At 61.4% G+C, this 25,421-nt stretch overlaps 3 protein-coding genes and 1 long non-coding RNA gene across 4 annotated transcripts; all 4 read right to left on the reverse strand.

Annotated features, from left to right (window-relative positions):
- Positions 1-216: 216 nt before the first annotated feature.
- LOC132085463 (uncharacterized) lies at positions 217-1,093 on the reverse strand. Its single transcript, XR_009420222.1, has 2 exons — positions 421-1,093; positions 217-286 (listed from the first exon to the last, which is right to left on the reverse strand). It is a non-coding gene; the product is annotated as an uncharacterized LOC132085463 (long non-coding RNA).
- A 3,072-nt stretch (positions 1,094-4,165) lies between these two features.
- LOC132085284 (steroid 21-hydroxylase-like) lies at positions 4,166-10,923 on the reverse strand. Its single transcript, XM_059490658.1, has 9 exons — positions 10,624-10,923; positions 10,269-10,358; positions 9,027-9,122; positions 8,647-8,754; positions 7,913-7,999; positions 7,369-7,554; positions 6,523-6,683; positions 5,414-5,517; positions 4,166-4,824 (listed from the first exon to the last, which is right to left on the reverse strand). Exons 1-9 carry the CDS (start codon positions 10,921-10,923, stop codon positions 4,577-4,579), a joined length of 1,380 nt encoding a protein of 459 aa, XP_059346641.1. The 3' UTR covers positions 4,166-4,576.
- A 4,224-nt stretch (positions 10,924-15,147) lies between these two features.
- Positions 15,148-17,202, reverse strand: PPIA (peptidylprolyl isomerase A). The gene is made up of 5 exons (XM_059490749.1): positions 17,025-17,202; positions 16,050-16,080; positions 15,872-15,960; positions 15,550-15,722; positions 15,148-15,449 (listed from the first exon to the last, which is right to left on the reverse strand). The coding sequence occupies exons 1-5, from the start codon at positions 17,091-17,093 to the stop codon at positions 15,314-15,316; spliced, it is 498 nt and encodes a 165-aa protein (XP_059346732.1). The 5' UTR covers positions 17,094-17,202; the 3' UTR covers positions 15,148-15,313.
- A 589-nt stretch (positions 17,203-17,791) lies between these two features.
- On the reverse strand, positions 17,792-24,470 carry ZMIZ2 (zinc finger MIZ-type containing 2). Its single transcript, XM_059490743.1, has 19 exons — positions 24,383-24,470; positions 23,560-23,681; positions 23,180-23,294; positions 22,889-23,091; positions 22,607-22,799; positions 22,272-22,526; positions 22,021-22,194; positions 21,866-21,931; positions 21,620-21,791; positions 20,900-21,044; positions 20,211-20,421; positions 20,030-20,135; positions 19,718-19,875; positions 19,576-19,643; positions 19,326-19,394; positions 18,965-19,209; positions 18,708-18,883; positions 18,376-18,588; positions 17,792-18,262 (listed from the first exon to the last, which is right to left on the reverse strand). Exons 2-19 carry the CDS (start codon positions 23,607-23,609, stop codon positions 18,155-18,157), a joined length of 2,727 nt encoding a protein of 908 aa, XP_059346726.1. The 5' UTR covers positions 23,610-23,681; positions 24,383-24,470; the 3' UTR covers positions 17,792-18,154.
- Between the last annotated feature and the right edge of the window lie 951 nt (positions 24,471-25,421).

The following is a 25,421-nucleotide window of genomic DNA, read 5'->3' on the forward strand; positions in this document are numbered from 1 at the left end:
CTGGTCCATGTAGCATTGTTTTTCTGGGATTCTTCTTGCCCATCCTGGGGTTTTTTCCTTGGTTTTCTGTGGGTGTTTTCTGCATTTTTTCTTGCCCATCTTGGGGGTTTTTTTCTCGGTATTCTCACCCATATTGGGTTTTTTTTATTGGTTTTTTGGTTCTTTTCTAGCCTATCTTGTGGTATTTTTCTGGGTTTTTACTTGGCCGGGACCAAAAAAAAAAATCAGCCAGGGTGGAAGGCAGCTGGGGATTTTTTATTCTAAATTTAACAAGGAGTTGCAAAACCTGGAAAGCAAAAGTCACACACACAAGGTTAAATCCAGTCAGCATGCGCTCACACACACAGAGACGAGCAGACAGACACAGCCACGTGCTCTCACACATACTCCTTCCACTTACATGCTCACTGTGGCCCTTACCTGAGATGCTGAAGAAGGTGCTTTGACACATCTTCTGGCTGCCGCTCCTTGAGGTAAATGGCAGATCCTGGGGAAAACAGCAGCCACGAGGACCTGTGAGTCAACAGGAAGGGTCAACAGGTGGCTGACAGCTAGGACTTGTCCCCACTCTGGACTGATAAATTTTCTACCCAAAATCCCACGAAAGACAGATGACCAGTAAAGTTGTTATAACTGTTCTACCTAACTGTGACTACGTGCCAGGGCAGGGCAGCTGCGATCATAAGTGGTACAGTGTAAGTACACACAATATAAGCTGATGCATACAGTGCAAGTCCACATAGAGTGTAAGTACACACAATATAAGGCGACATGCTTACATACATGCCAATTTTTAAATCTGTCCCAGGGATTCCCAACCTGCTACTCTCCCATCTCCAGGCTGTGGCCCCCGACTTATCTTTTGGATGATAGGTGATGGGAATCCATGTTGCACCTGCAATGAGTCTGCCTCGGAGGGCCCCATGATCACCTGTTAGCCTCTGGTCAGCTACAATAAAGAAAACCAAAACCAAAGTGTGAGTTCAGAGTTATGTGGGCCTAATCCCAGCAAGGCAGCTACTTGCCCACTCCTGAGTGTGCCTGGCTCCTTCAGGCTCCAGCTTCATCCTGATTCCAAGGCTGTGGCCTTCATTAGGGGTGGCACCTGGGTTAGAGAAAGGCAAAGTTAAATGGCATTCCTGTGAGTGCAGTGGATCACCTTGTGTGCTTTAAGACATGTGAAAACCTCTGCTAGGCTTCTGAGAAGTCTCTTGGCGGGGGAGGGAGGGGGGGGGGGGAATGTGTCCTCAAATCAACAGCCTTTCTCACCCTGCTGCCTTCAAATCTCCCCCCACCCACAATAACTCCTACCTGGATACCTGCTCACCCTCCCTCTCCTAGTCACAACCCTTAACTCGCCTGAAGCCTCAATCTCAAACATCATCTTTGACACTAGGCAGATCCCTCTTGTGACAACATGATGAATCTGCTGAACAAAGTGTTATACTTGACAGAACTGGGAGCCTCTGGAAGATCTACTCCTCCTAAAAAATAATAAAAAACAAAACAAGAACAACACCAGAACTTGCAAATGCACTTTACCACCCCTAAACACAAAACCCGAAATTGTTAACTTAAATACTCCCTGTATTCCATGCTGTTTTCTTCAGTCTCTTCCAAGCCTCTATTGCTTTAGATGCCCAGAAACACCTGCTGAAAACAAGCTGAGATAAGCTGAAAGAGCCTCCTCAATGAAATGAGAGGAGAGTTCTTACCCCAGCACATCCCAGAGAGGGAATGAAGCTCCTCAGCCAAGGCTGGGGTTAATATACCCCTGATTGTGCTCGCCTCTCGTTCCCATGGCACCCAGGAAAAGGGAGGGGGCGAATCCCACCAAGCCCTCAGAGCAGCTGCAGCTGTTTGGCTTCTCTGGCTCAGATTCAAGGGCAGTAAAGGGCTTGTTATAGAAGAAAACTCTACAGAAAAATAACAGCGCTTTCTTTTTTGCAACAACTACTTGGAGCAGAAGAACAGAAAACTGGTAAAACATAAAACTTTGTGTTAAGGTTACACATCTAGCTAAATTGGGTAATTTGCTGTTAACTTATGTAATTATTCCTTGGTGATTACTAAGTAGTACATCAGTAGTACATGCTGCCTAGCCTGCTCGGGTGCTGCCCCTTGGCAAGAGGGTTCTTCCCTTGGCATTTTCTCAAAGTGATGCTCTACGCCCAGGTTGGCCTAGCAGTTCCCTAGTCCCTGCTGGATGCTTCAACCATAGCTCCCAGAGGGATGCTTGGGATACCCCCGTTAGCCCCTGTGGACTAGCAGCTCCCTGTGCAGGTGTGCCTGGGTAACCCTCTGAAAGCAGCTGGTCGCGTGGGGGGCTGCTAGACCTTGGAGCGGGGGAGGAGGTGAAAAAAGGTCATGTGGGGTGTTCCCTTCCCTACACAGCTCTTCGTCTGCCCCTTAAACTATGGGGTGCCAGACTTGCCTTTCCTTCTACCCCAAAACTCATTAAAATTCTAAAAAATCTACCCCAAAAAATACCTTAAAATTCCCTCAAAAGCCCTAAAGATACCCTAACTCATAAAAAGTCCTAAAATTACCCTCAATAGTCCTAAAAAAAAATCCCTAAAAATCCTTCATCTCCTGTCAAATGAGACATGAGGTTAGGAATTAACTTGGGTTAGAAATCAACTTCAGATTTAAGTGGAATATGCTGTTTTGAATTGTTTAAGTTGTTTAGTCTGTTAAATTTGCTGTGTTCAAAAAAGCCTGTAGCTCTCAAAATTGTCTCAAACAAGGTGAAAGGAATGTGAGCTTCCAAGCTAGAGGAAGGTAAGAGGGGCCCCTTGGACCTTGAAATAAGAAGCAAGCCAAAACTGAGGCTGCAGGACACAACTGACAAACAGCGAGCTCTCTGCTCAAGGACTGACATTAACTAATTGTAATGCGATGAATATGCATGAACCTATTGCAAAACTTAATGCATATGCAATAGGCTGGGGGAAAAAGGGGAGTTTGGACTCTCTGATTGCGCGCATGTTCTTTAAGGAGTTATCCTGCATGCGTCCGACGCTGAATAAAGATACATACCCACTTCACGACTTTTACTAGTTGTGGAGTTTTTTCCGCAAATCATGCGGACCCTGTGGGAAACCTGAGTTATGTCACCGGGGCGGGGGGAGCGCAGGGGGCTGTGGGGATGATGGAGCGGGAGCTGCGGGCGGCACCCGCGGGGCGGGGGGCCCCGGGACCGGTGCGGCACCCTGCAGACTCTTCCCTTGAGGGTCCAATGTTTATTTTGAACATTTACCCTGCAGCTGGATAGCTCAGGTAACAACCCCTCCGTTGCCTTGTACTGCCTTATCTGGCCTACCTCTCCATTTCCTTCCATTATCTTGGCTTCCACTGCCTCCCCTTGCCTTGCCTGGACCCCTTGTCTGCCCCTCCCTTTCCTCGTGTTGCCTTTACCAACCCTCCCTTCTGTCGTCTTGCCTTCTCCTCTGTTGTTTTGCCTTGTTTAACCCTCCCTTGCGTAGCGTTTCGTACCCTTCCTTTTTTTGCCTTACCTAACCCACGCTTGCCTTGCCTTGTATTGGTGCCCTCTTGAATTGCCTCTTCCTCCTTTGCCTTTCCTCACCGACCAACCTTTCCGTTCCCTTGCCTTGCCTACCCCTCCTTTGCCGTTGCCCCCATTTCGACACATGACTCGAGGGGCGCGGACGGTCTCGTTCCCTCCCTGCCCCTCCTCGCTGTTCTCTCCCTCGGGTTTTTGCGTCGGGGGAGTGCTCCTGAGTGCCCCCGCTATGTTCGGAGCGGGCACTCCACCCTGCAGCGCCCGCTCCTCCAGGCCCTCGCTCTGGGGACGGCGCTCTACTCCCCTCCCGCCCCCAACAGCTCTAAGCCAATCGGTTGCCAGGCACACCAGGCCTCGGCCAATCAGAGCGCTTCATGCTTTGAGTCGCCTGTTGCCAGTCAGATCAGCAGAACGCAGCGCCCCGCACAAACCCGCCGTATCTCGCAGGGCTGCGAGCCCAACCCGGACCGCAGCCTCTCCGGGGAGGGCTTTGCGGAGCGGGGAAGTGCAAATCAGCCAGACCGCTATCTTCTGATGCTGTCCGAGGGCTGTGGCGGGTGCCGAGAGTGGCCGGTCAGGGTGGGCGCAAGGCTGGGCTTCGGGCGTTCCGGACGTTTAGGGGGTCCCAGGAAGAGCCGGGACTTGTGGGTTCAAAAGCACAAATTTTATTAGGAGGAGATAAATGGGGCCCTCCCACACTGCATTGACTCAGGCATCCGGGAGAGACCCAGCTATCTGGTTTTGAATGGGGGCACGCAGGGGTCAGGTGTCAGGTGAGTTGGGATGGAGTCACGCAGGGTTCAAGCAGAGTCAGATGGGGTTAGGTAGGGTCACAGCTGGGGTCATAGCCGGTGTCAAGGTGAGGCATAGGGTTGGCAGGGGTGAGGCCGATGTCAGGTGGGGTCAGTCAGGGGGTCACGGTCAGCCAGGTTCAGGCAGTGTCACACAGGCTCAGGTGAAGTCAGGTGTATTCAAGAAGGGTCAAAAAAACCTCAGGTGAGTCACAGTGTGTTCAGAAAAGTAATAAAGTGGTCAAGTGGAGTCAGGCCAGGGTCAGGGTAAGCCCGGGGGCTGGCAGGGCACCATACGCAGGCGAAAGGAGGGGCAGCGCAGCACCGTGCCCGGTGAGCCCCTCAGCCCCGGCAGTCCCTCCGGGCCCGGCTCCAGACGGAATTCCCGCAGGATCAGCCCCAGGAACACGAAGAGCTCGGCCCGCGCCAGCCCCTCCCCCGGGCACGATCGCGCCCCGCAGCCGAACGGCAGCAGCGACCGCGAGGGGGCGCCCGGCGCCAGGAACCGCTCTGGGGGGCGGCGGGTCAGCTCCGAGGGGTGCGGGGGGACCCGCAGGATCGGGGGGTTCCGGGGGGGGACCCACAGGCTTGGGGGGAGCGGGCGCCATGGGGGGACCCAGGACTTAGGGGCGGACCTCCACAAGTTTGGAGGGTGCCTGGGGGTTCCCCAGGTTGGACTTCGGGGTTCAGAAGGGAAACATGGGGGTTTGGGGTGACCCAGGGGCTCAGAGGGAGCCTAAGATTCGGGGGAGACCCCAGGATGACAGAGGGGATTCATATGTTTGGGGAGGGTTCAGACACCTGAGGGGGGTCTCAGGGGTTTCGGCAGGGGGGTAGAGGGGAGGAACAGGTTTTGAGGGGGGTACACAGATATATGGGAGAACTAATGGGGATGGTGGGGGGTAACCACAGGTTTGGGGGAGGGGGTGTGGGGTTGGGGTGGTTCAGGCATCGGGGGGGGGGGGACACTCATGACACAAAGGTGTTCCCAGGATACCCAGGAATCAGGGAAAACACCATGGCTGGGGGAACCCAGTTTGATGTTTGAGGAAACCCAGGAGTTCAGGGGGGCACTCAGAGTGCAGGCATACCCACATACCGGGCAGGAAGACCTCAGGGTGCTGCCAGATGTCAGGGTCCTGTTGGGCTGCCAGCAGGTTGGGGATCAGGACAGTGCCGGCTGCCACGGGGAGCCCCCCAAGACTGGAAGGGGACAAGGTGCATGGAGATAGACTGCGGTCTGCTGGGGGCTACTGAAAGTTACATGGGCCATACTGAGACCTACTGAGGCTCTCTGGGGGCTCACTGGGTATGACTGGATGTCTGTTTGGGTCTACAGGGTCTATACTGAGATCTGGTAGGTGCTGCTGGGAGTTACTGGGTGTCTGTTGGAGTCTACTGGGGCTCTCTGGGGTCTCCTGGGATCTATTAGGTGCCTACTGGAATTTACTGATGCTATACTGGAATCTACTGGAGCCATACTGACACCTACTAGAATTTATTTGGGGTCTACTGGCACACTGGGTGGGATCTGCTAGCGCCATACTGGGATCTGGTGGAGTCCTACTGGAGCTCTCTGGTATCTACTGGCTATCTGTCGAGGTCTACTGGGGCCATACTGGGGTCTACTGGGCTCACTGGGAACTGCTGGACCCATCGTGAGCTTTTCTGGGGGCTACTGGATGTCTACTGGGGTTTCGTGGGGCTACCTTGGACTTACTGGGATATATTGGGAACTCCTGCTGGGATCTTCTGGGCTCTGCTGGGGCCTACTGAGGCTATTCTGGAATCTTCTAGGATCTACTGAGTGTCTGTTAGGGTCTACTGGGGTCATACCAGAACCTGCTGGGGCAAGTGGAATGTACTGGGGTTATACTGGGGCCTACTGGGACCTAATGAGTCTTATTGGGATTTATTGGGCCCTGTTGAAGCCTACTGGGTCCTACAAGGACTTACCAGACTGTACTGGTCTATTGGAGTCTACTGTGGCCCTACTTCTACTGGGCCCTACTGGTAAATATTCTGCATATTCGGGTCTTACCCGGGCCATGCTGGGACCTGATGGGTCTTAGCGGGACTTGCTGGGGTCTAATGGGCTCTGCTGGGTTCTCCCGGACCCTACTGATGATACCAGGCGGACCCTTCCTGTTCTGTGGTGGTTGCCCCTCACCCAGGCTGGCCGGTGGCGGCTCCTCCCTGCCCTGGTACCTGGTGTGGCGCAGGGCGCAGTGGGGCAGCGCCAGGGGCGCAGGGGGTCGCAGCCGCAGGGTCTCGCTGACGGTGGCCTGAAGAAGGGGCAGGCGCCCCATGTCCCCTGGCCCGGGTGGTCCCTGTGCCCCCTGCAGCTCCGCCCGCAGCCGCACCTGCAGCTGCACAGGTGTGCCATGTCTGCCATGGGGCACCAGGGGAGGGGGTGCATCCCAGGGGGCACACAGTGGCAATGGGATGACAGGGCGACTCCCCAGAACCCCAGACCCCCCAAACTCACCAACCTGCCCCTGGGACCCCAAACCATCCTCAAGCCTGGCCCTCTCCCTTGGCAACCCCCTTGAACTCCCAGATCCTCCCCAGACCTGTCCTGAGACCCAACCCCCACCCCAGACTTGCTCCTCCCTCCTCCTTGGGGACACCCCTGAGCCCCCAGATCTCTCTCTTAGGACCCTCTATCCCTGGACCCTGAGCCACCTCTCCATGGAAACCCCAAACCAAGGAGCCACATAGAGACACAGACACAGCTCTGAAATGTCTGAGAGATCCATGGGGCACCTCAGGGTGGTGCAAGGGCACAGTGTCAGCCATGGGGAGGAGGACGTGGGGGACATGTAGGACACAGGTGGGGATATGGGACCCCCAAGTACACACATGGAGCCCTGGCACTGTACAGGGGACAGAGGGTGCTCCGCATCATCTGGGGGCAGAGCAGCAGGAAACCCACGGAGAAGGGAACATGAGGGACATATGGAACACAGGATGTAGGGGGGAACACAGGACCCCTGGGGACACAGAGGACCCCCCCAGGGCTGCATGGAAGACATGGAGGGACATGTGTTTCACCTCGGGGCGGTGCAGCAGGAAGGCCACAGCCCAGCCCAGCGCCGCCGCAGTAGTCTCGGTTCCCCCAATGAACAGGTCCACCAGCGCCATGTGCAGCCGGGGGGGGCTCAGGGGGCCCTCCCGTGCCCCAGGATTACGCCCCAGCAGTGCCCCCAGAACTGAGTCCGGGGGAGGGGAGGGGCACGCCTGGCAAAGGGGTGACACGTGTTGGGGGTTTCTCCTGATGCCCAGCTGCCCCCAAACACGGGAGTCTCTTCCAAACCCCCAAGTCCACCTAAACCCCTGGCCCTCCCCAAGGCCTTACAAGCCTCCCAGACCCCCGGCTCCTCCCATCCCCTTGGGTCCCCCCAAACCTCTGTTTCCCCAAAAATATGTGGGTGCCCCCAAGCCCCTGGGTAGCCCCCAAACTCCTGGTTTCCACCCAGAACCTGAGTCCTTCCAGACCCCCATGTAGTTTCCAAAGCCCTGGGTTTCCCCTGAGGCTCTGTTCCAACTGCACCGCTCCTGACCTCGGGCTGCCTCCCAGCTCCCCGGGCCTCCCCACCTGATGCCGCTGGATCTGGGTCTCCACAAACATGTCACGGTGCTGGACAAGCTGCAGCAGCTTCCGCAGTCCCGGGTTGGGCAGGGCCTGCGCACAGGGACTCCATGGGGACCCCCACCGCCAAGAAACCTTTGACCTCAGAGAGACACCCGCTCCCCCAGAGATGCTGCCTGAGTCTCCTGAGCCCCAGAGATACCCTATGGCCGCTCCTCTGGGCCATACAGACCCCTCCAATGTCCTACAGGCATCCTCAGCACCACAGAGACACTTTACCCCACCTCAGCCCTATACAGCCCCCACAACTGCCCCTCCCAGGCCCAGAGATCCTCAACACCATATAGACCCTGTAACACTCACCCTAGCCCCACACAAACACTATAACCCCTGTCCAGCCCCATTAGAGTTATAGGGTCCCTTCCCAGTACCACAGACACCACCCAAGCTCTCTATGGACCCTATAAGCTCTCTGTCAGCCCTCCATACCCTTCTCCAGTCCCACACAGATGCTATAACCTCACTCCCAACCCCATATAATCCCATATCTCTCCCATGGGCCATATAATCCCCCTGAGACTCACAACCCTTCCCAGGCCCCCAAGGGCCCATAGTCCCCCTGTAGATCTCCACAATTCCCTTATTGCCCCCATACGGCTCTATAGCTCTGGGCTCCATAGACCCTCATGCAGCAAAAAGGCCACAGCCCCACAGCCACCCCCAGGAGCTGCCAGGCTCACCCGCAGCAGGGGCAGCAGGTCCAGCACCCGAACACTGCTGTGCCCCCAGACCTGCAGCAGCTCCCCCAGGCAGCGTGAGAAGGCCCGGAGCTCCCCTGGAGGGGGCACCTGGAGGAGAACACACCTGTGTACTGCCCAGTACTCAATTGTCTCTGGATCCCCCAGAACACCCCGAACATCATTTCAGACATTCGGGTCCCCTCAAATTCCTATGTGCCCCCAAACCCCTGCCACCCACACACAAATTGGTCAGTCCCCCCAAACAGCTGGATGTTCCCTCCACAGACTCCTGGGTCCCCCCCAAACCCTGGGCCCCCATAAAAACTGGGGTCCTCCTCCAAACCCCTGTCTCCATCCTGGGCCCCCTGCCAGATCCTCACCAGCTCCCCAAAGAGGAGGCGTGCGATGGTGCTGCAGGTGTGGAAGGTGAACACCTCAAAGGGGTCCAGGGGGGCCTCCCCATACGAACGCAGCTCCTGGGGGAAAGAGAAGGTTAGAGAGAGCCCCAGAGCAAATAAAGGGGGACTCCAAGGCTGGTTTAGGGGGTCGCACAAGAGAAGTGCAGAGCTCTGAGGGAGTTATGGGGACTCACAGGGATAATGCCCTTTTGGGGTGCAGAGGGTGAGGTTTGGGTGGGTAAGTTTTGGGGGACAGTGATGCGGGTGCAGGGTTTGGGGATCAGGTTTGGGATGCAGAGATTGGGGGATGAGTGCAGGGGGTAGGGTTTGGGGGGCAGTTTCCAGATGCAGGGGACATGGTTAAGGTGCATGGGTGGGGTTTGGGTGAAGGGAGTGAGGCTCAAGGTATCAGTTTTGGGGTGCATTGGCCAGGGTTTTGCTGGTCAATATTGTGTGGGGATCTGTTTTGCAATGCTGGGAGGATCAGTTTTGGGGGTGTCGGGGTTGCAGAAGGATCATTTTGGGCAGGAGTCGGTTTCAGGGTCTCACCTCACACAACTCCCGGCCCTGCAGCCAAAGGAGGGGCCCGAGACGCCCCCCAGCCCGTGCCAGTGCCCCCCGAACTGCTCCCCGCTGCCGCCGCCAGCCAGGGCAGGGGTCTCCCAGTGCCAGGTCCCGGCCCCCCCCGTGACACCAGCGACCCTGGGGTTGGGCAGGAGCAGTAAGGGACCCCCAGAAACCCCCCAGCCCCTATAGGGACCCACCTCCAATACACCAGGGGTGTGCTACAGGGCCCCACTACCTCATAAAGCCTCCTTCAACCCCATAGCCGCTTCCTCCATGGGACCCTCCTAATGCCACCCTGGAGGCTGAAGGGTGTGTCTGGTGGGGCAGAGACCTCTAGAAACTGCCCTAGCCCCTACAGACAACCCACCCCTCCAGAACTGCCCCCCCCCCCCCCAGTACCCATGTCCCCAACTCCATTGGGGACCCCCTCCCAATCCCGTAACAACCCCTTCAATCTCATAGGGACGCCCTCAAAACCCATAAGGACTTGCCATCCCACAGGGCCCCCCCAAACCCTTAGAGACCCTCCCCGAGCCCCACAGAGAACCCCAGAAACCAGTGACTCCCTTCATATCCCCCGAAGGGCTTCACTACACACAGGATACTCCCCAAACCCCACAGGAACCCCTCCAACCGCCCCCCCCCCCGCCGCCATACCCAGATAGCTGTGGGGGCGCCCCAGCCAGTCCCCCCAGTGCCGGACCAGCGCCTCGCGGATGGTCGCCACCGAGCTCGGCACCAGCACCTCTGCAGGGAAGAGGAGGGGCTGGGGGTACTCCAAAACTGGGGGAGATCCCAAACCAAGTGGGGAGTCCTGGCGTGGGATTTTGGGGAGAGCATCGGGGGATTAGGGCCCCAAGAAAGGTTTGGGGGGGGTTGAGGAGAGGTCCCCACCGCAGGGGGAAAGGGCAGAGTTGGGGGCTCGGAGAGTCCCTGGGGAGCAGGGAGGGTGGTTTGGGGGGCTGTGGGGTCCCGGGCGGTTGGGTTGGTGTCGGGTTCGGGGGTCCCAGGCGGCTGGGGTGGGGTCGGGTTCGGGGGTCCCGGGCAGCTCGGTCAGGGTCGGGTTCGGGGGTTCCGGGCAAGTTCGGCTGGGGTCGGGGATCCCGCACTCACCGCGGCCCGCCGCGCGCAGGCGCAGCACGGGCCCGTGCCGCCGCGCCAGGCGGCTCAGGTGCAGCGCCCCCTGTGGGTGCAGCAGGTGCAGCACGCCCCAGCGCGGGCCGCGCCCATCGCCACGCCGCGACAGTCGCGACAGCAGCGACAGCGACAGCAGCAGCGACAGCAGGCCCAGCAGCAGCGCCGCAGCCGCCATGGCCCGCGGGGTGGGGGGGCGGACCGGAGAGCCCTTATATTGGGGAACCCCACAACCACGCCCCATGCAGCCCCACCCCCTAAGTCCTGCCCCTCTCAGGTGGCGCACACGCACCCTACTACGACAACCCGCCACCGCCAGCATAAAAGTGGACCCTGGGCCCAGCCCCATAAAGAGCGCCCCTTAAAACCCCACCCCTCGAGGCTCGGGCCTCACACGGGAGGCTTAAAGCCCCGTCTCACGTCAAGCCCTGCCCCGCACCGGCCGCTCTGCCTTTGTAAAGAGGAGCCCTACGCCCCTGCCCTGGAGGCAGCCCCCCATCCTCTATAAAACAGACCCGAAGTCCCTGCCCCGGGATCCCTGACTCCTGATGCATTGATTCCTCCATAAAGCAAACCTCTAATCCCTAACCCCCCAAAATGACCCCACCACTATAAAAGTGCCCCCTCAAGCCCTGCCCCTCCAAACACCACCTTATTAAGGGGACATTTTAAGCTTCACCCTCCTCCTCACCTCCCCAAATATCCCCTATCCCAATTCCCACAGCCCTCGTGGAGGTGCTCCCACCCCCCCCCCCCCTTAAGTCCCTGCACCCAGAGCCTCCTTCACAGGTGCCTGCCCCCAATTTCCCTCACTCTAGCAGCAGCATTTGAGGATCAGAGACATTTATTGGGGTCCAGCAGAAGTGAGGGAGGTCTCCAATAGAGTGTGAGTCCTAGGGATGTCCCCTTGGGGGATGATGTCCCTCCAGTTCCCGGGTCCTGGAATGATTACAGGTGGGGACTCACAATAATCTGAGAAGTGCTGAAGTCAGGAAGGGGACCCCCACCCGGGGATGTGTTGCCCGGGGAGTTTGTGGGGTGCTATGGTGGGGGCCCTCAGGAGGGGTATTGAGAAGGGAGTTCCAGGTGGGGGATGTCTCAATGTGGGGATCTCTCAGGGACCCCCCAATAGGATTAGGGATGTGAAAGTGTCAGGAGGGGGGCTCCTGTGGGTGGGTGCCAGGGATTGGGCCATGGTGTGGGGATCCCGGGGGTGCCCCCCATCAGACGCTCCCCCTCTGGGGCCCTTGCAGGTGTTGGGCCAGCTGCAGGTCCTTGGGGAGCAAGAGGATGCAGTGGGCAGTGAGAACAGTTATGAATCCTCCATCACCTGCACTGAAGCCCCTCAGCATCCCCTGACCCCTTGGCAGCATCTCCCAGGGGCAGAAACCCCCTAAACACACTCTCAGGGCACAGGGTCCTTTCAAATCCAGCCACTGGCAGCTCAAACACCCTGTACCCCTCTAAGTGGGTAGTGGGCCCCAGTATCAAGTGACCCTCTCCCCATACCCTGACAGACCTCCCCCTGGGGGAAGGGGCCCCCACATAGCACTTCCCACAGCCCTCCATCCATGGAGGCCACAGACCCCCCGCCACTACAAACCTGTCAGCCCCATGGGCTCTCCCTGAGCCCCAACAACGTCCCCTTAGCACCCACAGATATCCTCCTAGACCTCCCTAAGCCCCCAGAGCCACCCCCAGGATCTGCCACAGCCCCTCTGGACACCCCCACCCCCTGAGTACCCATAGCTCCCTTCCAACTGCCCACAGAACCCTCCCAGCCCCACCCCCACCCCAAACCCCCACAGGAGGGTTCCCCTTGGACCATCTTTGGTCCCCCTGCAGCACCAGCTGACACAGGGGGACACGGGGAATGTTGGGGGACATAGGAGGACATGGGGGACGTGGTGACACAAGGGGGATATGGGGGACATGGGGACATCGGGGTCATGGAAGGCACAGGAGTCGGAATGATGTGGGTGGGCGTAGGGGACATGGAGGGGGGCTGTGGGAGACATCAGGACATGGGAAGACAGGATGGGGACATCCTGATCTGGGGCCATATCACCCTGGGGAGACCTTGGGGACACCCCAGGAAGGGGGACAAGGGGGTGACATCCTGGGGAGATCCTGAGCGTGGGGACTTGGAGGGCACCCCCCTGGCGACATCCACTGTGGGGAAAGGGGACACAAAGCCTAGGGGCATGGAGACAGTGCTCTAGGGACCCCCAAATGGGACAGGGCGCCAGTGCCACCACAGGGGAAGGGGCACAGGGGATATGCATCCCCTGGGGGATGGGTGGACGCAAGGACATCAGGAGGCACACAAGGACACTGCAGGAGGACAAGGCCATGTGCTGGGGGGAAGGCAAGGACGTGGTGGGGCTGGAACAGTGTGGAGGGGGGGCTTTGTGTAGGGGTGGTCCCAGGGGCCTCCAGGGAGTCTTTAGGGGGGCCCAGGGTGGATTTGGGTGGTCCCAGGGGCTTCTCAGCAGATGTTTGCACATCGCAGGGTGGATTTGGGGGATCCAGAAGGTGGTGAGGGACCCCAGGGGAGATCCTGGGGTGGATTTGGGGGCATCTAATGGGGGTTGGAGGGTCCTGGGAGGGGGTGAGGTTCCCAGGCACTCTGGGGTGTATGAGGGTGGGTTTAGGGGGTCTGGAGGGGGTTTGAGGGTTCCAGAGAGTGTTTGTGGGGATTCTGAAGGTGGAATTTGGTGTTCCAGGGTAGACTGGTGGAAGGGCAGTCTGGAGGGTCCCAGTTGGTGTTTGGGGGATTCCTGGGAGGGAGGGAGAGGTTTTCAGGTTACATTTGGGGGCTGCCAGAGGGTCCCAGGGAGTAGAGAGTGTCTGGGGGGGGGGGGAGGGGGTGTCTCGTGGTGAATTTGAGGGATCAGGATGTTCTTGAGTGGATTTGGAGTGTCCCAGGGGTTGTTTGTGAGGATCCCAGGGTTGATTTGGGGGGTGCAGGGTGGATTTTGGGTGTCTAGGGGGCTGCAGTGTCCCATGAGATGTTGGGGGGTGATGGGGATTTGTGGTTTCCAGAGTTGCCTTGGGGGGACCCTGATTAGATTTGGGGGACCAGGGAGGGTGACAGGGGCTGGAGAGGGGTCCTGATGGATGTTGAGGGTCCCAATATGGATTTGAGGGATTCCTGAGGGGCTGTTGGAGGGTACCAAGGCATCCCTGGAGGACTGGGGAGATTCAAGGGCATCCTGGGGAACATTGGGAGTCCTGGGGTGGATTTGGAAGGGTCCCAGGGGCTGTTTGGGAGGGTTCCCAGAATGGATTTGGGAGTCCCTGGGGGATATTGAGGGGTTCCAGAGTGGGAGGAAAGGCAGGTGTCACAACCCATCAGTCAGAGGTGGCAAATTCTTTGTAAATTCTCATCAGGCTGAACAAAGACCCCGGACACGTGTCAAGGGGTCAGCCTCATGAGGCACAGTCACCCAGAGATGCAGACAAAGCTCAATGCACATGATCCATGTGTAGGAACCTTACATGGAGCATTTCCTTGTCATTTCCCAGTTCACCAGCAGTGCTGGTCTGCAGAGAGACAGAGGGGCATTGATGGTGAAGTGCCTCACCTGTTTCAGGAGCACAAAGACAATCTCTCTTCTTCCCTTGCATTGGCTGTAGAGAAACTGTCCTGGGAGTTCCAGCAATTCACCAGTTCAGCGCCCCAGCAGAATGTCCTGCCTCCACCCCAATGGACCAGACTCTCAGCTATCAGCAGGCACCCTTTCTCCCTAAAGGTAGGATGGAGAAGGTGTGAACCACTCAGACACCAGCAGCCCTCTCCTGCCCCTCAACAGCTGGGCTGCTTGCCCCAGCACCTTTAAGAGCTGGGCCAGGAACCAGCAGTCCTCACCAGTGCCTGGAAAACCAGTCCATCTCCCAGAGCATCAGGGAACCAGCCCCTCCCAGCCGAGGTAGGCACACAACACACCTGCCTCCACCTGAGCCCCACAGCTGCCCAACTCAACCGGATGTGCACTGCAGGACCAGCCCAGAGTCCTTCAGCCCTCACAGAAACAGAACCCACTTCTGGATGGCTTCAGTGGTTTCATAATAAAGGCAGAATGATAAAGACAGACCACGAGCACAGTCGTCTGGGTTTGCTGCTGGTCGCTGGGTGTCACTGCCCCTCCCATACTTACAGGTGCAGGGCAGTGGTTGAAGCAACAGAACCCTTCCCCAGCTAAAAACAAGGACCCCCCATGGATCAGTTCAGTCCTCAGACCAGCTTACTCTCTTTCACTCTGGATCCTCCTGGGGTGCCTGGTGTAACCACCCCACCAGCAGGGGTCCTCCTGCCCCCTCAACACCTTCTATTCCCTCCCCCACCAGTGCCAAATCCTGCCCTCCCCAGCTGGGGACAGAAGGGAACCGCTATGGTGTGTGTAATTTAACTCGTTTTATTTAGACTCGAAGGTAACTGCGGCCCAGTGGGACCGTGACCCAGTAGAAACGCAGCAGTACATCAGGACTGGGGTGGGAGCAGGTGAGCTGCAGCGGGCTGTGGCACCCAGGCTGCCTGAGGAGCCGTCAGTCGGTGAGAGAAGGGTTTAGGAGAGCTGCCCACAATCGGTGATGGTGATCTTCTTGCTTGTTTTGCCATCTTTGGAGCCGCAGCGCTCCATGGCCTCCACCACATTCATCCCCTCCTTGACGCGGCCGAAGACAACATGCTTGCCATCCAGCCTGTGGAGAAACACCAGTCACAGCCAGTCCCATATCCGCCAACAGAAGACATCTCCCAGATGCAGACCCCCAGCTCCTCCTCCCACAGCCCACGACTCACCACTCGGTCTTGGCAGTGCAGATGAAGAACTGGGAACCGTTCGTGTTGGGGCCAGCATTGGCCATCGACAGGATACCAGGACCCGTGTGCTTCAGGATGAAGTTCTCATCTGGGAACTTCTCCCCATAGATGGATTTGCCTCCAGTGCCATTGTGGCGTGTGAAGTCACCACCCTGTGAAAAGGCAGTATTTCAGGGCATGGGTGCAGAAGAACACTCCGGAACTGGGTGCAGGCAAATGGCAGAACCAATCCATCTCCAAAACCTGAGTGCCAGACTGCCTCACCTACCCACCCACCCACCGCAGCAGGAGCGCCACGCACCTGGCACATGAACCCAGGAATGATTCTGTGGAAGCAGGACCCCTTGTAGCCGAATCCCTTCTCACCAGTGCTCAGAGCACGGAAGTTTTCTGCAAAGGAAATAAAACCCCACCATGAACAGATTTGTTGAGTTTGGGGCTTGGTACAGTCGCCGTGGAGCAAAAGTTGTTTTACCAACCTGCTGTCTTCGGCACCTTGTCTGCAAAGAGCTGTAAAGACAGGAAAGGCATTTGTCAAATCCGGGCTGGCCACTGCCCCCCACTCCCCGAGGATAGTCCAGACACTGCTCGGAGCCCAGGGACCCCCGCCGGGTGGGGGCTTCTGGGCCGTGCCAGCAGCTCTAGATTCATCCCCGTCTCACACCGTTATCTGCAAGCTCTGAACTAACATCGCTCATCTCACCAGCGGTGCAGAGAAGGGTTCATTCTGCTGGCCTGGATTAAATTAAACATTAATGTGCCCAAGCCTTCCTGGGCGGGGCGCGCGCGCCGCCTCCCAGCGCTTCGGGAGGATTTTGGGCTGGATGCGCCGCCCGTACGGGAGCGCGGCCCCGAATCCGCAGCAGCCGCGGCGCCCGGAGCAGACCCGGCCGTGCCAGGGATGCTCTGCGCCCCGGGCGGGGTGAGAAATGCCTCGCCCTCCAGCGACAATCCCGCAGTGATCGGGTTGCCGGCACTCCCCGCCGGCATCCCCAGACTCGAGCAGCACCGCCCGGGAGCTCGACGCGGCTCATCCCGGTGCTCCGGGGGCCTTGCGATAAAATGGCGGCGGAGCCGCCACGGCCGCGACCCGCAGTGGGGGGGAACTGCCGCGCCCCCCCGGCCCGGGGCGGAGCGGAGGCGCGGCGGGAACGCGGCGGCAGCGAGGCCGGCGGTAACGGGGAACCAGCGGCACCGGACCAGGTGCGCATGGACTGCCTCGGGCGATGGCGCGCCCTGGGCTGGCACCGCGCCGCCGCTCCTGGAGCCGCCCGAGCGCGACGCTCGGGGCCCTTTGTTCGCCCCGCCGGGCCGGGGGCGCCCCAGCCCCGCAGCCACCAACGCGCCCCCGCCGCGCACGCGCGGCGCCTGCGGGCCCCCCACCGGCCCCGCGCGCCCGGCGAGGAAACGGCAGCGGCGCCCACCGCCCCTCCCCGGCCGCCTCCCGCGCCCACCTCGAAGGTGACGCGACCCAGGGGCTCGTTATTAGCGGCGATATCGAAGAAGACGACGGGGTTGGCCATGGCGACACAAGAGCTGAGTAGCAGACACTCGTCCGTATGGCGGGCGCGGCGCAGCAGAAGGAGCGCAGCGCCCCGCCGCCCCTTATATCGGGTTGATGAGGGCCCGCCTCCCTCGCAGAGTCGACCAATGGCCCCTGGCAGAGTGGCGGAGTGGCAGGGCAGGCAACCAATCGGCGGTACCGCCTTTGAAAGGGGGGGAAGGAGGAAAAAAGCGCGGGCGGGGCGGGGGCCGCGGTCCGGCGCTGGGCAGGGCGCGGCGCGCATGCGCCGTGCGGAGAGCGAGGAGTGGCGGGATGGCGCAGGGGAGGCGGGCGCGGCGCTGGGCGGCCGTGAGGGGAGTCTCGGGGGATGCGGCGGCACCAGGGCCTCTGGGGCTTGGAGCTGCCGAAGCTGCGGCCCAGCCGTGGCCGCCCACCCCGCAACGTGCGGCGACACCCGATTGCCCTCCTCCGCCGTCGGACTGCAGCACCGCCTAGCCGGCCCCGGTTAATGATTGACGCCACAGGTCCGGTTCACCGCCCAGCCCGGCCGCCGCTGCTCGGCGATAGGGCAGGATTCCCTCGCTACTCGAGACACACCTCCCCCCTCTGCCCGGACGGAGGCCTGGATCCTCCCGCCACCCGAGGGCCTCCCCTGCGCGCTCAGAGGGGTGGCGGGGCCAGCCGCACAGCGGGATGACAAAAGATGGGGGACACGCGTGACCCTGCAGAAGGATCCTTTAATAGCCATCGGGGACATACAGGGCAGCTCGTCGCGGGGCAGGGGGAGCTGAGCTCCACGCCCCATGCCAGACCCGTGCGGTTAAAAGGGGCAGCAGCATTTGCACATTGATAGGAGGGCACGGGCAGCCCCGCAGTGACGCACTTGCCTTTAAATATGGGGAGTCTCGGGGGAGCAGTAGTGTTTCTACACTATGTACAGCCTTGTGCTTCTGGGGGGGCTCAGCCCATCTGTCCCATCGCAGCCCTTTGAGAAAGCCCCCACTGTGGGGGGTCCCAGCTCTGCAGCGGGCAGGGGCACACAGTGCTGCCCCCCAGCCCCGGGAGGGGGGCGAGGATGGCTCAGTTATTCTCGAAGAGAGAGAGGAGGTCATCGTTGCTGCTGCTGGGGAGGTCGGGGGGCCCCAGGTAGGAGAGCAGCTCGTCAGGATTCGTCAGCTCGGGCAGGAGCTGGGGGCGGCAGTGTGTGATGATCGGCTCCCCGCAGCTTCTGCCCACCCCCCTGCAGCAGCTGGGGTCCCGAGCCAGTGGCAGGACCCTTTTCCACCCCCCCGAGTACTCACCTCGAGGGCAGCCTCGGAGCCATCGCCCGCCGCGGCCATGCTGGGTGCGGGGGGGAAGACGAGGTCGGTGGTGTGGGCCGGGGCTCCCAGGGGCGGCCGTACCCCTGCGCCCCGAGAGTGCAGCGTGGAGCTGGGCTGGCTGCCCGAGGGAGCACTGTGCAGCCCCGTCTGCACGACGGGGTGGGACGGCTCCATTCGTCCCGCTGGGGGAAGCTGGGGTGTGCGGGGAAAGAGCATAGTCATGAGACCCTCCCTCCCCTGGGACCCCCCAGCCCATCCAGAGTGAGACATGAGGGCTTGCGGGGAGTCCCTCCACCTATAGCCCAGCTGACCTGTGCAGGCAGAGGGGGCACAGGAGGCTTCTCAGGGGCCAGAAGGCTGCCTGGGATGTTGGGCTGGTAGGAGATGGAGGAGGGGCCTGGTATGAAGTCACTCAGCGTTGAGGGGCCAGGGACACCAGGGGCAGCAAAAGGCTCTGGGAAGCCCCCAGGACCCAGAAAGCTGGAACCTGTGAGAGGAAATGGGGCAATTGGGGGACACACACACAGGGATGGGGTTCAGTCCTGTCCCCCATGGGTGCCCCCCGTACCCGGGGTGCCGTAGTCGGTGGCAGCCCCCACTGGGGGTTGTGACAATGCTGGGAAGGGCACAGAGCCAGGCCCCAGGGCCGCAATCATCTCCATGATGTTGGGCAGCACCATGTGTGCAGGACTGAGTGTCCGGCACCGCTTCAGCGCTGGCCCCTCCGGCTCCTCCTTGATGTGGACGTCAGGTTTGATAGGGACAGGTTTCCAGCTGCAGGTTGGGTCAATGGTGATCTCCTCGTGCTCTGAACTGGGGACAGCAGGACCACAGGGGAGGTGAGGCTGGGGGCACTGGCTGCACAGCCACCCCTGGGGTGGCACAGGACTAGGCATGGATGGACAGACAGCCAACGGGAAGGCACTTACTTCTGAATGTAGATCAGGATGCCCAGCATGTACTGGTCAACCTCCAGCCCCTCCAGCAGGGCCGTCTTACTGCAGGCAGAGAGAGAACAGAGTGAGGTATGGGAACCCCCACCAGACAGGAACCTCCCCCTAAGGCAAGAACTGTTCCTCTCCCAGGGCAGGAAATAGATTCCCCACAGGCAGTGAAACACAAACCCATGCCCTGCAGGCCGGGACAACAGGGCATGGCCCCATTGCAGACCCCACTCACTTGCAGACAGGACACCGCCATGTCCCCCTCTCACAGTTGAGCTGCAGGTATGACTCCAGGTCAAAGCACTGTGGGGAGAGCAGCAGTTGAGATGGAAGAGGCAGGATACTGGATACAGCACCCTGTCATCACCACGCCCTACCTGTATGTGCCGGCAGTCATGACCCCTGGCTGGAAGCTGGATCCTCCGGAAGGTGATAGGGCATTTGAGGGACACCTTGATGGCTGTCTGCTCCACACCATCCTCACCATTGGGCCCTGGTGTCCCTGGGATGGTCCCACTGCTGAAGTTGCGCTTGACTGGGAAGGTGAGGGCGAGGGGCACCGAGGGTCAGAACCAGGACCCTGGGACGGGGGTGGCACCGTGGTGGCACCTGGGCAACACGGCAGCATCACCCCCATCCTGCTGTGGCCTCCCTGCCACAGTGCATCCTGCTAAGCCCCAGGTGCTCACTTTTGGTGATGCAGTGCTCAGCGGGGAGCAGGCGCTTCTTGATGAGCCCCTGCAGCACCGAGCGCACCGAGGGCCGGTGCACCAGCTGCAGGACGAACAGGTGGGACTGTGGAGAGACGGGAGGCTGAGCTGCGGCCCCAGCCAGCACCCTCCCTCTCCTGGTACCCTCCTGGTGACTCACACAGCAGCAGGCGGTGACAGTGATCTGGATAGTGTTTCTGCCAGGCTGGCAGACGTGCTTCAGGTAGAGTGGCTTGTGGGAGGTCTTGTTGTCACCACGCTCGATGGTGAGCGGCGTGGCGTTGACGCTCACCTGCACGGAGGCCGGCCAGTTGGTGTTCATCTGCCGGTCCTCGTGGTGGTAGCACTTGAACTGCAGCTCCAGGTCAGGCCTGGGGACAGGCAGGGTGTGGGCAGGGGGTGTGTCCACATGTGTCACCACACCATGCTGCTCCCTGCTCTGAGCCATGCAAAACCATGCAGTGCTAAGCCATTCCATGTTACACTGAGTCATATGGCACTGTGACAAACCCCAACAGCAGCACAGCACTGTGCCAGGCCACACCACATCCCACCAAGCTGTGCCATGCCAAGCCATGCCCCAAAGCACCAGGCTGTGCCACAACGTGCCAAACACCATGACACCACGCTGAACCACGGCAGTACAGCTGTGCCAAGCCACACTTCACACCGTGATGCAGGGACAGTGCTGTGCCCAGCCATACCAGGCCACACATCCCCGTGCCACATGGCACACGCAGTGCCCAGCTGTGCTGCCAGCATAGCCCCACTCCACAGCACACGGTGCCATAGAGCACCCCCCAAGCAGCACTGTGTGACACTCCAGAAGGTGCCCCCCAGCATCCCCACCTCATCATGAGGGTTTTGTAGACAGAGTCACGGAGCTGGAAGACGTGGTTGCTGACAGCCAGGTTGTGCTGCAGGCGGAAGGGCTCCAACACCACGCCGTCCCGCACCGGGAAGGTCAGCCGCAACTCCTCGCCGGGGGCCGGCCCTGCGGGACACCGCCATCAGGGAAAGGACACCTTCCCCGGGCGTCAGCCACACCCTGGCCACGCCCCAGCCGCGCTCCGCCCACCGCACAAGGACCCACCTTGCAGGGAGCCCAACCTACGCGACCCTGCCCACCCTGGACACCGCGCCCCGGGCAATACAGGAAGCCTCTCCCACCGAAAGCGGCCCCACCCCTGGGGACCACCCCCCTCCCACCCCTCTGGAGGAAGCCCACCCCACTGCAGATTCCTCCCGCTCGCTCCAGGAAACCACACCATAGCCAAGCCCCTCCCGATCCACCCTAAAAGCAGAAGCCCCCACCAAATCAGCACGCCTATAAAGCCCCGCCCCCCGAGGCCACACCCTTCTAGCAAGCCCCTCCCACTAATCACAGGCAGCCCGCTCCTGCCTCAGTCAGCCCCCAAACCCTGGCAGTGGGCACGCCTCTTCTCTGAACTCCCTCCCACCTTCCATTTAAGGGGAAAAGGCCATGGAGCTGTCAGGAGCGAGGTCTGCACCGTACACACGGGGGTGATCTCTGCAAAAATCCCCCTCACCCGCAGCAGGGACACCCACCTGAAGGGGACGCGTGCAGGGGGGCAACGCTGGGCTTCATGTCTGCCAGGAAGGGTGACTTGACATCCTGCCCAGGGGACGCATAGGCGGGGATGCCACTGCCTGGTGTCATGGGCGGCGTGGGGTTCCCGGCCAGCGGCGAGCTGGGGTAGCCCGGCAGTGACCGGCCCGGCTGTAGAGGCAGCACGTGCCCTCAGCGTCCAGCCAGGCCAGCAGAGCCCCCGCGCCGCCCGCTGCCACACTCACCCCATTGATGGCTGCTTGGCTGTAGGTGCTGAAGCTGGCGCTCTGCCCATTGAACTGGTCAGCTGGCTATGGGAGGAGAAGGGTCTCCAGGGGCTGGCACCGGGGCATGGTGGACACCCAGACCTCCACCCCTTGCCCACGTTCCCCTGTGGTACCTTGTAATAGGGTCCAGCACTGCCTGAAGTGGAGAGGTACTGGCCCACACTCTGCTGCAGCCTGTGGCCAGGGTATGAGGGGGACGGAGCGGAGGACTGGGGGGCGCTGGGGGCATACTGGGCACCAGCTGCAGCGTACTGCCCACCCTGGAGGTACTGCTGCGGTGGGTATCCCTGTGGGGCCAGGGAGTCAGCACCAGTGGGGAAGGGGCCCAACCACATGCCATAGCCCTCACCAACGCGGCACTCACCTCATTGGAGTACCCGCGCTTGAGGCCCTGGCGGGGCAGCTGCTGGCTCTGGGGAGGTCCAGGGTAGGTGTGCTGAGGCACTCGCTGCCCACCATAGAGGGGGCCAGTCCCGGGCGCCCGCACTGGGCTCATGCTCACAGGGGAGACACCAGAAGGGGCCACAACACCTGCCATGCCAGCTGGGCTCATGCTGTTGGGGCCACGGGGTCCAGCATGGGGCAGGAACTGGTTGCTGAAAGACTGCCCTGTGCCCATCTGCAGCAACAAAGAGAGAAGGGTCAGAGCAGGCCAGGGGGGCTGTCAGCTCCCCAGTTCTGCCACATCCAGGTTCTTACCGCACCATACTGGCTCAGCTCCTGGCTCTGTTTCTCCTGCAGTGCCGCCACCGTCGCCGTGGCTGTGGCCGTGGCTGTGGCAGCAGCAGCAGCCACAGCAGCAGCTGCTGCTGCCTGGGTGAAATCAGCAGTGGCTCGGCTGGCATGCGAGGCGAGCCCCATCCCTCCAGGGCCACTCGGGCCACCATTGTAGCTGAAGAACAGAGAAGCAGTAAGGGGAATGCAGTGGCCCTCCCTGCAGCAGGGCACATGCCAGACCACAAAGAACAGGGCTGGCCTTACCTGGCAGCGAAGCCCGGCCCATTGGAGTAGGTGTTGCGCCCATAGACACTGGGCTGCACATAGCCCTTCCCTGGGGCCCCCTCAGCAAAGGGCTGCTGTGGCAGGAATGGTGGGGAGCTCATGCCCGAGCTGGTGCCTGCCATGCCAGGCAGCAGTGGAGTGCTTGAGCTGCTTCCCCCAGGGCCCATGGGGCTGCCAAAAACCTTCAGGGCGCAATGGGAGGCAGTGGGTCAGGCAGGGGCAGTAGCATCCAGGTGCGAGGGAGGCCTGGGGTGGGGGTGCTGCTGGTACCTGGCTCTGGGAGGGGTTGCTGACACCCCAGACAGTGGTTACCACGGAGAGGGATCCCGGCGGCTGATTGGTGCTTGGTTGCCAAGGAACAGCCTCGTATGCAAATGAACCATCACTAGAAAGAAAAACAAATTAATGAAGATGAAGGACAGAGGGATGGAAGGACGGAGGGATGGAGGACTTGAAGAAATGGAGAGATGAAGAATGGAAGGGATGGAGGGACAGACAAGGGGATGGACAGACGCATGGATGGAAGGATGGAGGGAGGGATGGAGGGATTGAGGGAGGGAGGGAGGGAGGGATGGATGGATGGATGGATGGATGGATGGATGGATGGATGGATGGATGGATGGATGGAGGAACGCTGCCCCGGCGCCCACCCGTGGGGCGCAGGCGGCAGCGAGGGTTTCATGGGGTTCATGGAGCTCATCAGCGGGTGTGGGCTGGGTCTTCCGAGGCCGCGGCGGGCACTGCGGGACGGCGGCACCGTCTGTCACTGGGGCTGCGGGAAGCAGTGGAGCGGCGGGTGAGGGGCGGCCGCCCCCGGAGAGGCCGGGGCGGGGGGGCAGCCCGTAGGCTTCGCGACCCCCCAGCCTCCGCGGCCGGGGCTCGGCGTCCGGCCCGCGGCTGGCACGGGGCACCGGCCGGCACGCGCCGCCCCCGCTCCGGGCCGCCCCCCCGCTCCGCGCCGGCCACCGCGGCGTCAAAGCTCCCCGGGGCGGCGGGCGTCGGGGGCTTCCCCCGCGCCTGCGGGCGGGTGGAACCACGGGGACTTCCCGGGAAAGGGACGCGGCCCCGGCCCGGCACTGCGCCCCGCTGCCCGGGGTATTTCCAGCCGGGCCCGCCAGCGGGGGGCCGCGGGGGTCACCGGCGCTTTCGGTTCCTCCCGGCGCCGCGGGAGGGCGGCGGAGACGGGGTCGCCGCGAGGAAAGACAAGGAGAGGGGAACACCCGCGGCGGGCCTGCCCCGGCTGCCGGGAGCCGCCACCGCGGAAGCACCGGCCCCCGGCGCCCCTCGCCGGAGGTGACAGCCCCCTCCGCTCCTTCCCCGGCGGCACCGCAGGGACAGGCCCCAGGGCCGGGCCCCCCCATTGCCATGGCAACCACCCCCACCACCCCCGGCACGGCGGGGGGGGCCCGCGGGGGCACCGCCAGCCCCGCCCGCCTTCCGCCCCGTCCCCCCGCCCGGCGCTCCCGCTCTCACCGCGGCGGCGGCCCAAGATGGCCCTGGCGGCGCGGGGCGCGCGCGGCTGCGCGGAGGCTGCGCGGGATCTTCAGCCGCGCGCGGCCGCAGCTCCGCGGGGGGCGGGGCCGGGAGGCGGGGCCCGGACGCCGCCGCGCACAATGGGGCCGCGCGCTCATCAGTATGCAGGCCCCGCCCCCGCCCGGCCAGGCGCGGGTAGCCGAGCGCCGAAGGGTCCGGGCCGCGGGGCGAGGGCAGTGGGGGAGCGCGCGGCCCCGTGTGCGTGAGGAGCGCGACCGCAGCGGCGGCACCGCCAGACGCGCGGGCATGTGGCACCTGGCACCGGTGTGCGCGCGGGGACACCGTGTGCGAGCCGGTGTGTGACTGCGCGGCCAGGGGGATGCGGCGGGGCGTGGCACGCGTACACCCCGACCTCACCCCTGCACTGAAAGACCTGCCGACCCGAAAAGCGGCGGTGGGTTCGGGGGACACCGACAGCGAGTCCCAGCTGGGGCTGCCCTATCGCCCCCATCCCCCAAGGGCTCCTGCGGGAGGACGCGGTGGGCTCGGGAGGTGCCAACAATGAGCCCCGTTCCGGAGATCACCTCCCTCGATTCCACTCAGGATCTCCAATGAGAGGACACGGCACCCAGCACCAGCCCTGTCTGTCCCTGTGGGGCCTCAGAGCTGGGGGATGAGAGGGGAAGAACATGCTCCCCGAGGACAGGCAAAGCTGAGACATGGGCACAGCACACTCACACCTGCCTGGGCCCTCAGGACATGCCCCATGTCCTGCCTTCAAGAGGCAGTGGCTGCACACGGGCAAGTCGAAGACTGAGAGGAACTGGGAAGAACCTGACTCACTGCACTGGACAGTAGAAGAGCTGTGGGGACCAGCCCCTCTTGTGGGGTACAGGACACCCCCAGAGAAGAGCCCCAGGGAGCAGACATTCTGGGGGGCCATGGGTCTTACCCACCATGGCAGCAGGCAGCCCCCAGACTCTCATGCTCCCCAGGGTGGCTGCACCAGAGCCACCCTGGCATGAGGCAGACAAGGACT

This window comes from Ammospiza nelsoni, chromosome 30 (genome assembly GCF_027579445.1).
Source record: "Ammospiza nelsoni isolate bAmmNel1 chromosome 30, bAmmNel1.pri, whole genome shotgun sequence".
In the NCBI taxonomy this organism is placed as follows: domain Eukaryota; kingdom Metazoa; phylum Chordata; class Aves; order Passeriformes; family Passerellidae; genus Ammospiza; species Ammospiza nelsoni.